The 18,916-nt window shown below is 35.4% G+C and overlaps 1 protein-coding gene across 2 annotated transcripts in view; it reads right to left on the reverse strand.

Annotated features, from left to right (window-relative positions):
* LMLN (leishmanolysin like peptidase) overlaps window positions 1-18,916 on the reverse strand; it is an 82,686-nt gene that overhangs the window by 29,605 nt on the left and 34,165 nt on the right. For both annotated transcript variants that reach the window (XM_058555970.1, XM_058555969.1), the window contains exons 7-11: window positions 16,497-16,602; window positions 13,460-13,554; window positions 9,722-9,839; window positions 8,364-8,471; window positions 4,521-4,597 (exon numbers count right to left, since the gene is read on the reverse strand). In XM_058555970.1, the coding sequence (XP_058411953.1) occupies window positions 4,521-4,597; window positions 8,364-8,471; window positions 9,722-9,839; window positions 13,460-13,554; window positions 16,497-16,602 (504 nt within the window). The remainder of the gene's footprint in view (window positions 1-4,520; window positions 4,598-8,363; window positions 8,472-9,721; window positions 9,840-13,459; window positions 13,555-16,496; window positions 16,603-18,916) is intronic.

Consider the following 18,916-nt stretch of genomic DNA (forward strand, 5'->3'; position numbering starts at 1 on the left):
CTGAGATTTGAATCTAGGGCTTTCAATGTTTGTGTGCTTTTTAAAAAAAAAACTGAGATATAATTCACATACTATAAAATTCACCCTTATAATGTGTACAATTCAATGTTTTTAGTGTCTTCACAAGGTTGTGCAACCATCACCACTGTCTAATTTAAGAACATTTTTATCACCCCCCAAAAACCAAGTAGCCATCAGCAGTCACTCCCCAGTCCCTGGCAACCACTAATCTACTGTCTGTCTCTATAGATTTGCCTGTTTTAGACATTTCACAGAAATGGCATGTGGTCTTTTGTGTGTGGCTTTTTCCACTTAGCATAAGGTTTTCAAGCTTCATACATGTTATAGCATGCATTAGTACTTCACTCCTTTTTTTTTTTTAACAGATTTTATTTTTCAGAGCGGTTTTAGGTTCACAGCAAAACCGAGTGGAAAGAACAGAGTTTCCATATATCCCCTGCCCCACAACTGACAGCGGACCCCACTATCAACAGACTGCAACAGAATGCTGCATTTGTTGCAATCAATGAACCTACAACTGACACATCACAATCACCCAAAGTCTGTAGTTCACATTAGGGTTTACTCTTAGTGCTGGACATTCTATGGCTTTGGACAAATGTGTAATGACATGTATCCACTATTACATTATCATAGAGAATAATTTCATTGCCCTTAAAATTCTCTCTGCTCTGCCTGTTCACCCCTTCTTCCCCCTAACCCCCGGCAACCACTGATCTTTTTACTGTCTCCAAAGTTTTGCCTTTTCTAGAACATCATATAGTTGGAATCATACAGTATGTAGCCTTTTCAGATTGGCTTCTTTCATTTAGTAACATATATTTAAGGTTTCTCCATGTCTTTTCATGGCTTGATATCTCGTTTCTTTTTAGCTCTGAATAAGATTCCATTGTCTGGATGTACCACAGTTTATCTATCCATTTACGTACTGAAAGACAACTTGGTTGCTCCCAAGTTTTGGCAATTATGAATAAAGCTGCTATAAACATCTATGTACAGGTTTTTGTGTGGACATGTTTTTAATTCATTTGATTAAATATCAAAGAGCACAGTTGCTGGGTTGTTATGGTTGGAGTATGTTTAGTTTTCTAAGAAATTGCCGACCTGTCTTCCAAAGTGGCTGTACCATTTTGCAGTCTCACCAACAATGAATGAGAGTTCCTGTTGTTCTACACCCTTGTCAGCATTTGGTGTTGTCAGTGTTATGGATTTTGGCCATTCTAATAGGTGTGCAGTGGCTTTTTGTTGTTTTAATTTGCATTTCCCTTTTGACACATAATGTGGAGCATCTTTTCATATGCTTATTTATCATCTGTATATCTTTTCTGGGGAGGTGTCTGTTCAGATCTTTTGCCCATTTTCTAATTGGGTTGTTCATTTTCATTTTGTCAAGTTTTAAGAGTTCTTTGTATATTTTGGATAACACTCCTTTACTAGATGTGTCTTTTGAAAATATATTCTCCCAGTCTGTAGCTTGTCTTCTCATTGTCTTGACTTCATTCCTTTTCATGGGTGAATAATATTCCATGGTATAGCTATACCACATTTTGTTTATTCATTCATCAGTTGATAGACATTTGGGTTTGTTTCAACTTTTTGGCTATTATGAGTAATGCTGCTATGAATATTCACGTACAGGTTTTTGTGTGGACACGTTTTCAATTCTTTTGGATATAGACCTGGGAGTAGAACTGCTGGATGATATGGGAAATCTGTTTAACATTTTGAGGAACTGCCAATCTGTTTTCCAAAGTGGTTGCAACATTTTACTTCTCACCAACAGTGTATAGGGTTGCAGTTTTCCCACAACCTCATTAATACTTGCTATTGTCTTCCCACATCCTCATTAATACTTGCTATTGTCTTTTTGATTATAGCCATCCTAGTGGGTGTGGAGTGGTAATTCATTGTGGTTTTGATTTGCATTTCCCTAAGGACTAACAATGTTGAGAATCGTTTCAAGCACTTATTGGCCATTTGTATATCTTTTTTGGAGAGATATCTATTTAAATCCTTCACCCATTTTTACATTAAGTTGTCTTTTTATCATTGCGTTATAAGAGTTCTTTATACAGGCATACCTCATTTTTTTGTACTTTGCAGATATTGCATTTTTACAAGACCCTCCACCAGCAAAAAGATTAAGACTTGCTGAAGACTCAGATGATGGTTAGCATTTTTTAGGAATAAAGTACTTTTTAATTAAGGTATGTACATTGATTTTTAGACATAAAGCTATTGCACACTTAACAGACTATAGTATGGTGTAAACATAACTTTTATATGCAATGGGAAACCAAAAAATTTGTGTGACTCGCTTTATTGCAATATTTGCTTTACTGTGGTGGTCTGGAACCAAACCTGCAATATCTCTGTATATTCTGGATAACAAACCCTTATCAGGTAGACGATTTGCAAATGTTTTCTCCCATTTCATGAGTTGTCTTTTCACTTTTTTGATAGTGTCCTTTGAAGCACAAAGGTTTTTAATTTTGATGAAGTCCAGTTTATCTATTTTCCTTTAGTTGCTTGTGCTTTTGGTGTCATATCTAAGAGATCATTGCCTAATCCAATATAAAGAAGATTTACACCTAGGTTTCCTTCTAAGAGTTTTATAGTTTTAGGTTTTTATATTTAGGGCTTTGATCAATTTTGAGTTAATTTTTGTATATCATGTGTGGTAGGGGTTTATTCTCTTGCATGTGGATATCCAGTTATCCCAGCACCATTTGTTGAAAAAACTACTCTTTCCCCATTAAATGGTCTCGGCACCTTTGTCAACGTCTTTGCTCTTAGCCATTATACATGTATGTATGTACTTTAGTCATGATGTATTTCTTACTATGTGAGACACTGCCTAAAAAAACTTCTAAAGGCTATTTGTGCAGAACGTGTGAAGGTCTTTGGGCCGTAGAAGGGACCACTTAAGATGCAGGAAGACAGATTAAAAAAAGCTACTATTTCCAGGCAAAAGATAATGGTGAGCCTTGATAAAGGCAGTGGTGACCAAAAAAGTAGACAGACTCCGGGGATACAGAAGAGCTAAAAATCAAGCAAGATTTATGATTGACTGGATGTGAGAGGTGGGGAGAGGGAGCCATCAAGGATCATTCCCAGGTTTCTGGATGGATAAATGATAATGTCTTTTACTGGGAGAAGCAACTTAGTTAATTTACACTGAAGTCTTATGGATTCATGAAAATTAATTTCCATATCTACAATTTAAAAATATTGCCAGACACTTAGGAATATCTGGCCCATGTTGCTGTTGTGTTGCCTCAGAAAAAGGAAATATACTTTAAAGTTCCCCAGTGCCACGATTTCACTAACAACTCACACACTTCACAGTGCTTCTATATCCCACTGGTATCTTAAAGAAACTAGCATTGTTTGGTTGTTGAACAGAGCAGCAAGACCACTTTTGCTGGCCATTGCTTGCTCAGGGATAAATGGGGAAGAGTTATAATAGCACTAAAAGGAATCCAGCATTTTCTTTTCAAAAATATGAATTTTCCAACTTGGTCCACTGAAAATTAGAAGAAGTAATGACAACCCAGTAGCAATGAACACATTGCCTAGGTTATGGTTTCTAAAACTATTCTCCATTAAAAGGAACCAGTGCTCTTTGGAAGATTGGCTGACACCAGATCTAGGAAAAGGTATGTGCTGATCAGTCTGGTACACCCTGCCATACCAAAAAGCAAGGAAGATATCAAAAACTAATGAGCCTTGTCAAAAGGACTCAGGAGCCTACCAAGAAAAAGACTCCAATTGGAGTCATTTAAAAACAGTATTCTTTACCAGTATGCTTTACCAGAAAGTTCTACCGCTTTAAAAACCCGGAATCTACATATCACCAATTTCATTTACAATTAAAAAAATGTTTAGATTAGTATTTCCTTCGTATTAGCATGGCCTCTACTTATTATAAAATAAATCTCATAATGCCAGGGATTTTGTTCTGTTCTTCCTATACCTCAGGGCCTCAAACATTTACAGAATATGAATGAATGGAGTTGGTACAGGTAATGGATAGCTAACTGCACAACATTCAAAGAATAAGTATATTTTACTTCAGTGTAAAATGTCAGTATTTTCTTAAGCTAATATTCATTTCATCTTAATATTAATCTTAACATTCATTTTTTTTTTTTTTGTGAGGAAGATCAGCCCTGAGCTAATATCCATGCTAATCCTCCTCTTTTTTGCTGAGGAAGACCGGCTCTGAGCTAACATCTATTGCCAATCCTCCTCCTTTTTTTTTTCCCCAAAGCCCCAGTAGATAGTTGTATATGATAGTTGCACATCCTTCTAGTTGCTGTATGTGGGACGCGGCCTCAGCATGGCCGGAGAAGCGGTGTGTCGGTGTGTGCCCAGGATCCGAACCCGGGCCGCTAGCAGCGGAGCGTGCGCGCTTAACCACTAAGCCACCGGGCCGGCCCTTAACATTCATTTTATTTTAATAAATAATTCACACAATGTTCTCACAGCTGTCTTACCCAGTGTCCTCCATTAACGCCAGAGTGATTCGAGACAGGACTCGGTTCTGAGTGTGAGAACCAGTCATTGCTTCATTCTGAAAATCACCAACAGAGTTTAATTAGAAGACTAGACTCCTCGCAACTCCCAATAATTTCTATGATTACTTTAGTGTATATTTAAAATGTCTCAAGTGTGAGACATTTCACTTAAAATAGTGACAAAATATTCACTTAAAATAGTGAAATACAGAAGCCTTCTCTAAATGACAAGATTGAAGCTTAAAATGAAATCTACTTTCTGCCTCAAATGTCTATAACATGTATAATTTCCCTGCAGTGGTAGACAACCAGCATTTAGAACTCTGATGAAAATGAAGATAAACATATGGAAATAAAAATACTGTAAAACTATTACACTATCTAGGCAAAGTAAAGGGAGTGGCTGAGACAGTTACCCACAAAATATTGGGAGGGGAATACTTGCCTGAATTACAAGAAAATGCATTTATAACCTTCAACTTCGTGATCACAGAAATATACATTAATATTCAAAACAAGTATCATAGAATCAATAGGATCAAAGGAGGTTGCATGAAGGACCTAAATATCATCAAGGTCTACTATCTACCCAGTGTTTTAATTCATATCATTAAATTCCTACCAGGAGGTCACCTAATGGTAGGGACTTCATTGTCTCTTAGGAAGCATATTCCAAATTTGGGCAACTCTGATCATTCTTTGAATCCTTATGTTGAACACTCGATGGTTATCTCAAGTACTTTAATGTCATCTTTTAAAAAAAATAGTTCAAGGACACAAAGTTGATTTCAGAGAAAGATGGCAGTTAATGAAATTACTACTCCCAAATCTTCTACTGAACGTAAATAAATATTCCTTTCTGGCCAATCTACCACTTTCTAAAGGGAATCACTTGAGAAAATTGCTTAAGGAAAATAAAGAAACTGAAATTTCCATGGGAGAAATAAGTGTATATGTCTTCCATAAGTTTCCATCACTGTTACTTTGTGGTCATCTAGATAAGAACAGTTAGCACAAGCATTAATTCCACTCTTTTCATAATTTTGCTAATTTGGGTCATGATGTATGTAAGCTGCAACTATCTAAATGTTCTAAACAGACCTCTAAAAATAAAAATATATGTATATACCCTTTGACCCAAAATTCCACTTCCAGGGTTTTATCCTTTCTCTTTCTGTGAAACAAATCTGACCTTGAGTTAACTTTCTGGTTCTGTTCCCTTGGAAACCTAATAAAGGGGGAATGCACTTAAGGAAAAAAGACCTCCTGATATTCTTCTGGACTTGGGATTACAATAAATGAACATGAATACCTGTTGGTACGCCACAGTTTGGGACTTCTCTGTGTGCAGTGACTCTTATGGGTATTTCCCTTACAGGGATCTGGAAGTTATATCAATGGAACTGTTCAAAAAGATATTGGTTCTTATTGGGGACATGATACTTCTAAGCCAGGCTGGTTCTTTCACCCCTCTGTTATGGTCTTGTGCTCCTGTATTTGAGTTGGAGCGGGAGGGAGACAGGCACGGGTGATAGCCCCTACACTGCCTTGTAGAGCACAAAAGAAACGCCTGACTGCCATGCTGGCATGCTGTGCTGTCTTTCTTGTATCGTTCTAAGTGAATTTTTTGTCAGTGTGGCCTGTTTAGGTCTTGTGAGTTTGACTGATTCTTTAGTTGAACCTCAGAACACCCACTGGAGCATCACTCCTGGAAGGCATTGCAGATATAAATAGATTGCTTATTATATTTTTTAAATAAAAAATGTAAAACATAGTTGTTCATTAACTCAGGACTGTTTTATATTCATATAACACTATGTAGCTGTTAAAAAATGACTAGATGTGGGGCCGGCCTGGTGGCACAGTGGTTAAGTGTGCGCACTCCACTTTGGCGGCTCGAGGTTCGCAGGTTTGGATCCTGGGAGACAACGACGCACCGCTTGACAAGCCATGCTGTGGCAGCGTCCCATATAAAGTGGAGGAAGATGGGCACAAATGTTAGCCCAGGGCCAATCTTCCTCAGCAAAAAGAGGAGGATTGGCATCAGATGTTAGCTCAGGGCTAATCTTACTCACAAAAAAAAAAGAAAAGAAAATGAGTAGATTCAAGTAGTCTATTCTACTAAAGTATATGTTTCTGTAATGTGAATGAGCATATGTGAGACTGGTAAATAAGGGAATGACATCAGTATAACATGGAATTGCGTTAGTTCATAATGATTTTTCTCTGGATTTTAATGTGTGGGTTTTTTGTTTTTTGTTTTGTTTTGTGAGGAAGATTAGCCCTGAGCTGACATCTGATGCCAAGACTACTCTTTTTGCTAAGGAAGATTGGCCCTGGGTTAACATTCGTGCCCATCTTCCTCTACTTTATATGGGATGCCGCCACAGCATGGCTTGACAAGTGGTGTGTAGGTGGGCGCCTGGGATCCGAAACTGCGAACCCCAGGCCGCCGAAGCGGAGCGTGTAAACTTAACCACTATGCCGCCAGACTGGTCCCTGGATTTTAATGTTTTGTGCAATGGAGCAATAGCAGCTAAATACACTAAGACAGCTGAAGACAGCAACAGAGGAATGCTGTACTGTTGCCCACTCACTCCATGCTCTTCCACTTAGCTTAGCATGGCCACAGGCTCTGTCTTAGAAGTGCTAATTGCCTGGTTCTCTCTAATCTCTGTACATTTTACTCTTGTCCCCATTACTCACATTTATAGTCTCCCATCCAGCTACCATTGCTTTTTGTTGTTGTTGCTGTTTAAGGTCAAGAAATACTACAGTAAATATAAGAGTTAATTTATTGGAAATATGATGTCTTTTTAAACTGAACCAGTACTTCTTCTTTTGCTTTTTTTTTTGGTGAGGAAGATTAGCCCTGAGCTAACATCTGTTGCCATTCCTCCTCTTTTTGCTGAGGAAGATTGGCCCTGGGCTAACATCTGTGCCCATCAGGGCCTGCCTGGTGGCATAGTGGTTAAGTTGGCACGCTCTGCTTTGGTGGCCTGGGGCTTGCAGGTTTGAATCCTGGGCGTGGACCTACACACCACTTATCAAGTCATGCTGTGGTTGTGTCCCACATATAAAATAGAGGAAGACTGGCACAGATGTTAGCTCAGAGCCAATCTTCCTCACCAAAAAAAACCAACCAAACAAACAAAACAAAAAAAGACATCTGTGCCCATCTTCCTCTACTTTATACGTAGGACGCCTGCCACAGCACAGCTTGATAAGTGGTGCATAGGTCCACACCCGGGATCCGAACCTGTGAACCCCGGGCCACTGAAGCAGAGCACGTGAACTTAACTGCTATGCCACCAGGTCAGCTCCTTGAGCTAGTACTTTTATTATGACTTATTGCTTCTCTCAGTGCTCTAGTATTTGTTTTTCCCATAAACCTTGTTATTTTTAGTGTTTGATTTTGAAGAAAGAGGTATTTTTGGAAAGCATACATTGCATTACAGCAGAAGCACCTCTACTACTGCCATGAAAAGATGTCTAATATATATCAGTAAGTGAAAAAAGTTGCATAAATGTATGAACCTATTTAAAAAAAAACAAACAACTGTGTGTGTCAGTATGTGTACCTATCTCTACCTACCTTTATCTACCTACCTGTCTATATATCTATCTATAAAACATTTCTGGGAGGATATATCAAAAACTTAAATAGTGATTACATCTGGAAAGTAGATCTGAAGAGGTGAAGGGGAAAAGGGATTTTTAAATTTTTTACTTTATTACCTATTATACTGTTTAAATAACTTGACTAAGAATTACTTTTATTAAAGAATAAACATGTCTAGTAAAATTTTAAAATAAACTAACCTCTAATAACCGCTTTTCCCAATGGTTGAGCTCAGTGCCCATACCACCTTGATTTTCCAGTTCCATTCCCTCCAGAACTGGACAGTTAAAATGTTTTCGTGCTTCATCCTAAGAATCAGAAAAAAAAATAAACTCTACAAAAGTACAATAAGATAATGGCAAACTCTTTATCACATTGGATATAATAAAGTAGCCACTGAATAATTACTTTGAGAAGACCGAACATCTTTAAGAAATATGGGTTTTAATACAATTAAATATTTTGATACTGTCACATTCTTTTTTGCTAGTAAATTACAATTTGTGTTAATATTTTCCCTCTATTTGAAGATTTTGACTTTAAGTCACATATATTTCAAAAAAGTTATAGATTAACATGATTGACACTTGTAACTTTGGTGTCAAAAACAATTTTAATGCAGGTACAAACTGTTCTTATTATGGATCTAGTCTTCATAGGAAAAATAAGTTGTTCATCAGAATACAGTTTTACTCATTCAGTTTGTCTGTCCTTCAGTTAGAGATCTCCAGGGATGGGAAATATCCCAAGAGCAGTACAAAAGTTCAGAAGGCAGAGAGTGCTATGTGTTGTCAAGGAAGGAGGAAGGGAGAATACGTTTCTGTCATTAAATAAGAAGTTGTTATGGTTAATTTTACGTATCAACTTGGTACTGTGGCCCAGATATTTAGTCAAACATTCTGTATGTTTCTGTGAGGGTGTTTTCAGATGAGATCAACATTTAAATTAGCGGACTTTGAGTAAAGCAGATTACCTTCCATAATATAGAAGGGCCTCATCCAGTCAGTTGAAGGCCTTAATAGAACCAAGACTGACTTCGCTTGAGCAAGAAGGAATTCCACCAGTGGATAGCCTTTGGACTCAAACTGCAACTCTTCCCTGAGTCTCCAGCTTGCCAGCCTATCCCATCAGATTTTGGACTCTCCAAACCTCCACAACTGCGTGAGCCAATTCCTTAAAATAAATCTCTCTCTCTCTCTGTCCCCACATCCTATTGGTTCTGTTTCTCTGGAGAACCCTGACTAATACAGACTCCAAATGAAATGACCAGCAATTATGCAAGTAGTACCGGTGATCCTAAGAGGTATCAATCACAACAGAGGAGACTGGCTTTAAGCAATGGGTAGAATGGAGCCCTGAGAGCCACTGCCAAATTTCCATTTCCTCAGATTTCTCTTGGCCTGTAGCTTTACTGTACTGCCTTCATATTATTTCTCCTACTATAAGCTCTGAAATTTAATCATAAGTTCTTAAACAATAATGATAAGTAAAGAAAGAAACATAATGAAAGAAAAGGGCAGATGGCTCATGAGACATGAAGAAGTTCAGTAATACTTACGACAACACGAGGTGTTACTAGAAGATACACAGTGTGAGGAACTACCTTATTATCTCGAACATCCCATAATCTCTCCACTTTTCGAACTACTTTATCACTCCATTGATACAATCCAAGACTGCAATTAAAGAATAAAAAGATAGTCATTTTTGTAAATTCATCACCACTTTAAATGTGTTTATGAATATCAATATGAAATTAAAATACGTGAGCTTACTATGTACCAAGTCCATGCAAAGTACTTGATAACATTTTCTAATTTAATCTCTTCAACAACCTTAATGAGATTATCATCACTATTTTATAGGTAGAGACAGAAGCTTAGAGAGATATAGTAACTTGCTCATGTTCACATAGCTAATACTTGGCTAAGATGACAATGAATTACTTCCTTTTAACAATTTATTGGATAAAACAAAAGCAAGTCCAGAGACATAGCCAAGTATATAAGGAAACTTAATAAACAAAAAAGATGGCATTTTAATTTAGTGGGAAAGTATAAGTTACCTAATAACTGTGCTATAAAACTGGTTATCCATCGAAGCAAAAAACAAAAGTTAAATCTCTATTTCATCCCATATACAGAAATAAATTCCAGACAAGTGTCAGCAAAAACGGCAGAGTAAGGACCTCTGAAAATTCTGTTCCATGAAAGCTATGAGAAAAGCAGCAAAATTGGCCAAATCAACATTTCAGAACTCCGGAAATTAACCAAAGGCTTGCAGCAATTCAGGAAGCACTATTTAAGAAAAATGGATGAATCTCAGTAAGAACAAGATTCGTGGTGGTTTCCCATGCCTTCTCTCCAGCTCTGTGGCAGCCTTGAAAACCAACAGCCCACAATCACGGTGAAAACCAGCAACCGCAGCTACCACAGGAGGCATGGGGCATGTATTAAAGAATGGAGAATAAAGAATGTATTAAAAAAACCATGATCCGACTATACATTTACAGGAGATACAGTTCAGACTCATGGACAAAAAATAGGTTGAATGTAAAAGGATGAAAAAGATATACCATGCAAACAGTACTAAAAAAGAGAGCTGGAATGGCTATACTAATATCAGACAAAATAAACTTGAAGACAAAAATTGTTACTAGAGACAAAGAGGGACATTTCATAATCATGAAAAGGTCAGCCTACCAAGAAGATATAACAATTATAAACATATATATACCTTACAAAAAGTTCCCAAAATACATGAAGCAAAAATAAATTCCAAATGGATTAAAGCTATGAATGTAAAAAATTCAAATAATAATTTACCAGAAGAAATTTAGGAGAATATTTTTATAATCTTTGGAGGGCAGAAACTTTCTTAAGCAATAAAGAAAAAAAGATGAATTTAATGATATAAAATTTAAAAATTTTTCTGTATGGCAAAAATATGATAAATGAAATAAAAAGATAACTAAATGGGAGAATATTTGCAACAAATATGAAAAAGGATTAATATCTCTAACTTATAAAAAACTCTTACAAAGTCATTAGAAAAGGAAAAATAACCTAAGACTAGACAAAGAAAATAAATAGGCAGCGTACAAAGAGAAAATGCAAATGGCTAAAACCTCACTAGTAGTTCTGGAAATAACAAGATACCATCTTTTTTACCCATCAGATTGGCCTAAAAAAAAAAAAAAATCTATAATATCCAGTACTGGGAAGATGTTACAAAAGCACTCGTATATCCCTGGTGGGAGCGTGCCCTGCCACAACCTTTAAAATAAAAGTAACGACAGCTTTTATTAAACTTTATAGTGGACATAGATTTTAAACCAACGATCCCACTTTGGGGACTCTATCTTATATAAATAAAAGCACTACAAAAGTGACATATTTATTTATTATAGAAAATTATGATGGATATCAATTTTGATTTTTCCCTATAACCCAAATCATTTTTTTCTGGCTTTTTCCCTAGATTATTTCTACCATTGACCTTAAGAAGCTCTCATTCTCATCAATAAAACAAAATATACAGAGGATCTTTTTTCCTACTATTATTTTACAAAAATTTTAAACATATAAAATGTTGAAAGAATTGTATGGTGATCATCTATATACCCAATAACTATCACTTAGATTCTGCAATTAACATTTTGTTATGTTTTTTGAATCGTATATCTGTTCATTTACCCATGTCTTAGAGAGGTTATTCTTAATTCCTTTTATCTTTTTCCATGGCAAGGCAATGTTTAAACATAAATAGTGAACAAAGCCAGCAAGAAAATAAACAGCTTTTACCCTATTAATAACTCTAAGATCCTCTTCACCATCCACACTTCAATTAACAGTTTCTCCAAATAGATTGGTCCAAATCTGACTCTTTATATATCGAACAACTGAATTTCTTATTATTCTATTATCCCCATTTATACTGTAAGATTTCCTGCTTTTGAGCATCCTGAATGTAAGAAAGCACTGCAAATTATCAGCTTAACAATAGTTCTCGCGTATGGGTATCTCTCTCCTCCGTACCTACATCACTATGTAGCTGATGCCTATCTCACCATTTGTATGTTTCCCATAAAGACCACAATTCTTAGGAAAGACTAGACTTCTTCCACCCCACCAAATGAACACAAACAGTCTGGGAAGTAAAATATCTATTTCTACATTAGAATTTCGTTTCTTCATATGTACTCTAAAAAATATTATGGAATAAGGTATTATTTGCTTCAATATTTATTTAATTCTAGTTATTTTAATAGAGATCTTTGTAATCGAAGTAAAATACACATAAAGTGACCAAATTTTAACTATAAAGACTAATTAATTTTTATTCTATATCCATATACCACTGCTCTAAAATATGGAACGGTGTTGGCACCCCTAGAAGGTTTCCTTGTGCCCCTTCCCAATCTATACTCAACTTTTATGTCATTTAACAGCCTCCTCCCTCAAGAAAAACCACTAATTTGTCTTTTATCATTGCCTGTTTTTAAATTCCATACAAATGGACTATCTGACTTCTTTTGCTCAATATTATCTCTGTGATATGAATATATGTTATTGTATGTAGCAATAGTGTATTCTCTTTTAATGCCTTGTAGTTTTCAATTATAGGAATATATCACAATTTATTTATCCATTCTACTATCGATGGACCTTTGGGTGGTTTTCATTTTTTGGCTATTAATAACAAAACTGCCATGAACATCCTTGTACACGTCTTTTTGTGGACATGTGCTCTTAATTTAGAGATTTATTTTTTATATAAATGCATGTAAATGGTTATAGTTCTGTGACTGACAGTCTATATGAAATTCTTGATAAATTTTTTTAGTGTTTCTTAATATTGTTTATTTTAGCCCCTGTCCCTCCAGATCACTGCTAATATGCTGTGCTAAATAAAACATTTAACACGTACATATTGCCATGTATAGGCAACGATTATTAATAAACCAAAATATAACCAACCAACCCACATTTTCCCATGGCTGACTATACTGTAAAGTAATACAAGTCACAATGTGGTGGAAAAGAGCTCTGCCTGGCAAGAAGAGTCCTGGCTCTTTGGATAAGTCTCCTAAGCATTTTGTATCTAAACTGCTTCATCTGTAAAATGAAAAGGGTGAAGCTAAATGACCTCTTCTATCCTATCATGTTTTAATAGCTACAATTTTCTTAGGCTAGTCATGAAACCACTATTATTTATGGCACCTAATATGCTATGATTCTCGGATTCTAGTCTTAGCACACTTCTAAAAGAGAATAAGAACAAAAATAACAAATACCTGTTATTAAAAGGTGGGAGACCATCTGCAAATCTTGAAGTTAGAGGATTTCCATCTTTATCATGGTAGAATGCAAACAGCCCAGCAGAGAAACCCTATAAGAAAAAGTTCAAAATGTCTTAAAATGAAAAATATCAAGTCTGATTATAGACATCATAACATGCCCCTATCAGAACAGAACACTGGCATAACCACATAAAACACCATGCCAATTCTTCCACAGGAACTTCTCATATATTAGAACTGGACAACAGTTAAGTGGTTCATATATATGAGTTTTAAATTCCAATTACCAGAGGTAATTATAAGTGAGGAAATCAAAAGTAATAGTAACAAAGATTCTTTGGTAGTAGAATAAACAATACATTAATTGTTTAAGAATGCTTTTATCACAGTTGATCTCCTCACATGAACTTACTAAACTCTACAATTACATCCAGGGACTGCTACTATTGAGAACAATTAACACAGTTTAGAGTAGGGGAGTGGGTGATCAAATGTGCTCCTAAGAGCCCTCATAAAAATTCAAAGTCTTTGATCTCAAAGTCCACATTTAGCATACCTCTATACTTAAAAAAAAAAAAGACTGGAAATATGTGTGTGTATGTGTGTGTACACTTAGGAAAAAAGACTGGAAACACATACGTCAAAGTGTTAGCTGTGGTTCCTTTGGTGGTAGGGTAATGTGTAAAGTCATCCATTCCTCAATTTTTTACAATGTAAATATGTATGTTTACAACCATATTTTTAAATAGTATTTTTAAGAAGTCTTCAATTTTAATGAGATAATGGATACTTTGCATAAAGGTATTCAAATTCCCATTCTCTATCCCTTCCCTCCCTATATAAGATGAGAAAATAGGCAAAAAAAAATTACTGACGTTTGATATCTCCTATTTCATTAGTGAGATTTCTTTTCTTGCTTTCTTTCCTAATCCAATAACTAAAACAAAGCACTTCTGTAACTACTTCTTTACGTATGTTCTACATATTAAGAATATGCTATAGCTTATATCCAAATAACTAACAATCATAAGTGATCACTTAATCAATTTCTTTGGCAAATTTCTTTGCTTACATAACTGTGGCCTCTGTGTCATTCGAAGCTTGCCAAAATGATTAATGGAATCCAGGTTATTCTTTTATTCCTACATTTCTTCTTTTTTAATCTCTGAAGATGCAAAGGACACTTAATGGAGTCAACCAGGAAACCTATATAGTTTCTGATATACAATTCACTAAAGTTATATAAAGCTTAAAATAGTAGGATTTGCCTCATCCTTTATAGTATTCTAAATACACATTTTTTCTACTCTATCAACTTGAAATTTTTTCTAAGCACTCACATTGCAGAAGATTTATCTAATATTCAAAGTACCCTGGATGACTGTAGTTGATAGCTATGAGCATATATAACTTTATAGGGAATATTTGTATTTGTTAAAATTTAATTCTTACTACCCTTCAGGATGGGTTTTGAGACTTAAACTAGGATTTAAAATTTCTTAGGTTTTTACATTTTTTTAAATAATTCAAATATACAAAAAAGTAAAAAACACGTAATAGACATTTATGTATCCTCTTTAAGAGGATTTAAGATGTTAATTTTGCCATATTTTCTTCAGACTTTTATTTTTTTTAAGAAATAAAACACTGCAGAATAAATACTGCTGAAGCCCCATTACCTACCCTCTCTCCTCCCTCTCTTCCCAGAAGTACCCACTACTTTGAAGTCAATGTGCATAATTCTCATACATGTTTTTATATTCAATGGCGTCTTGCTTTAATTTCAGATTCCCTGACTGCTAAAGTAAGTCTGAATATGTTCTCATACATTTCTCGGCCAGTTGGATGTTTCTTTTGTGAACTGCCTGTTCATAACCTAATTTACTCATAATCTCTGCATTAATGTTGACTCATGTACTAGACTTAAAACCTGCTATATTTCTCTGGTTGTCTCAACATCAAGTATCTAAAGTTTTTAGAGGTTAAAGCTTAAGATGTTACTTAGAACTTAGAATGATCTTGTCTTTCACCACAATTAGCAAGTTCGACTCACTTTTTTTAATAAAAGGAAAACAGACAACTCATTTTAGAATCTCTTTACTTAAATGACATAAGTGCTACCTGGTTACACTACAGTTTCACCAAGTTATTCAATGTATTCAGTGATTTAAAGACCTAGGCTTGCATTTCAAAGTCATACACCATAGCTCACTAAATAAGACTCATAAATAAAAACCACTAATTTAATTACACCTTGCTATGTACAGCATGGTGTTGAGCCATTTATATGTTTTGTCTTATTTAATCTTCAAGGAAAAAAAATTCATTGTAATATGTACCAATGTTATCTTCAGTTTACAGATGAAACAGGCTTACAAAGGCTAAGTAATTTCACAAGATCCTAAGGACTTTTAGTGGTAGAGCTAAGATTCACACCTAGTTCTGTGTGATCCACTCTCTCTCTTAATCACTGCATTTTACTGCCATCTATTTTCTAAATACACGAATGACATCAGGAGAACATTTCCTAGAGTCTTAGGCAACTTCGTTTAATTCCCTAGATATATGGTAAAAGTCCACTATTTTGGAGAAATTGGGTAAAAGGAAGAAGTTCTGAATCAGTAGTATACATATACATTTTAGAAAGCCTAAATAGACCAAGAAGACTTTTAGAAATGAGATTTCTGTAAGAGACAAAAAAGATCTATAATCAGCATATCAGTTATTTTAGAGGAAAGTAAATTTTTCTAAATTACTACAGTTTTTTCTTAAGAAGCTTAATAATTTCCTCAAAAATCCTATTTTCCCAATGGATTTACTTGTTTAATTATTTTAGGTAATATAACTCAACCTAGCCACTATCCTAGTCAAAAAATTTTCTATTGGCAGAAGCCTAATCAACTAAGTTTTACTGAACACGAATCTAAGAACCAATATAATCTTGAAATTTAACATATACATCAAAATGAGAGCATAATAAGCAGAAAATCAAGGCATGAAGGAAAAAACAGTAGTTAACAGAAAAATTTACCAGGGCATGAATAATCTCATGTTTCACTGTGGACAGCATCCCAATAAACTCCTGAGGCTGGGTAGAGATCATATTTGGACACAGGTTAGCGTATCCTGCTATTGGCCTGTTAAAATAGACATTAAATTTTTTATTATATTCCAGAACAATATGTATTATGATATTTACTAACTTATACTTTTCTATCAAAAACTAATCAAGGTCAGAAAAATCTTTGCTAAATATCAAATGTCACTTTGTATCCGAACATCTAACTTTTACTATCTTTTATTTTTAAGACATATACCTCTGTTTTCCTATGGCATGGCTAGCCAACACCTGTTCCCACAAAAGGATATAGTCAGTTAATTATACTTTGTGTGAATTTGTAAAATATGTCAATATATACCAAAAAAAAAAAAGGAACGAAGTGAAAAACTTAAATTTTAACACTATCTTACTTGCAAAATCCATATTTGACTTCGGCATTTCACTATATTTACAGGCACAGGGACAGACAAGTAGGTAGGGAGGGAAAATAGATACACAATAGGACAATAAGCAGATCATTCAGGTTGCTAAAGTTGCTGAACCTTCTTATCTCCATCTCGCTATTCCCTTTCTCCTGCCCTAACACTGCCTTCCTTCACATAACGAGTTTTATCTTCCCATCATCTTCTTTCATATTCTACACCTTCTAGAATCTACAGAATTCTACATCTCTTTCTAAGCCTAGAACCTGAGAGTCCAAGAGCTGACTAGGACCCAGAGTAATTCAATAAGTTCCACCATACATCTCCCTGTCTTTCAAAAGCTGTGGCAAACACACAATGGTAAGGAACCCCAAGGTCCTTTCTCCCACCACAACCTTAACATTTTAGCACAGTAATACCACAAACTTCACCAAATTGTGATCGCCTATTTACAAAGTAACATTTGTAATGCAAAGTAAATAAGATTAAGTAAAAAACAGTGCACTTTCTTCATACTTGAAAACAACAGGCTTACACTTAGAAGAAATATGAATATAATTCATTAGCAAAACATTGCCACAGTGACCTCTAAAATACAAAATGGATGTCACTGCCAGCCTTAAAATCTGTCAAGGACTTCCTACAGCATTTAGAATAAAACAGCCCTGTCTGCCTCTCCAGTGAATCTCCTGAAGCTCTCATCCTCAAACACAGTGTCCACTGAAGTAGCTTCTAACAGCAACGGTACACGTGGTTTTTTCCTAACGTAAGCTCTTTTTCCACCTTTGTATCTGGCTGAAGCCTATCAATGTTCAGGTTACAGCTAAAATTCCACTTTTTCAAAGAAGGCTTCTTTGCCCAATTGATCTACGTCATGTTTCCTCCTTTTGTTGTCTTTTATGGTACAGCACCCTGTTTTTTCCTACAAAGTATTTATTACATTTTGAAATCACGTTTTTTCTAAGTATATTTAACTAATATCTGTCTCCTCCTGTAATTTGTAAGTTCATGTGGCAGGTACACGTGTCTATTCTGTTCACCTAGTCTACTGACAACATATTAGGCACTCAAATATTCATGGAATGAATTAATACAATATAGCAGTTTTGAAGGATAGTTTTGCTTCCTTCAAAAAGATCAGAAGATAACTGAAGATACTGCTGCTTCTTCCAACATCAACATTCTCCTCAGAAGAAACCAAAATCTTTCCCCAGATATGAGAAGACATATATGAGTAGCTTAATATTCACTGCTACAAAGAACCTTTATTCTTTTAGCTACTCATTCATATCAAATGTGAACCAAACGTTAAAGTGCTTTAAACAAACATAATAGCAGTGCAATGAAACTGAAACGCACCTCTGGGCTACGGGATTCTCATCTGTGTGACGACTCCTATCTGGATGCTCTTACCAAAAGACAATTAGATACTTGAGGTACTTTCAGCATTATCAGATGCTGAAAGGAGATGAACTAACCTAGACCCCTCTCAACATAGGATTTTACATCCCTCCCCCCACTTCCCAAAGAAGCCATTCTGTTCCTAATATATAAGGTTCACTTTAACATGTCTTTTATTTAAAAAAAGTAAAAGCTCATTGTAAAAAGGGATATATCCAATAATATGGAAATGTATAAACAAAAAAGTGAAAATCCCCTGTTTTACATCCTACCCCCACTAAATTCCATTATCAGAGGTAACTACTATCAACAATTTGGGGTGCTTTATTCTTAGGGTGACCAGCTATCCTGGTTTGCGCAGCACTGAGGGGTTTCCTAGGATATGGGACTTTCAGTGCTAAAACAAGGGGAGTCCTGGGCAAACTGGGATGGTTGGTAATCCTAACTACTTCCGACTTTTTCCTTTCAAGTACATACAGAGGTTTTTTAGACAAATATGGAATCATATTATGTACGCTTTTACAATGTGCTTTTGACATTCAACAGTATATTCAAAACGAGATTGCA

This window comes from Diceros bicornis, chromosome 15 (assembly GCF_020826845.1).
Source record: "Diceros bicornis minor isolate mBicDic1 chromosome 15, mDicBic1.mat.cur, whole genome shotgun sequence".
NCBI classification, from domain to species: Eukaryota; Metazoa; Chordata; class Mammalia; order Perissodactyla; family Rhinocerotidae; genus Diceros; species Diceros bicornis.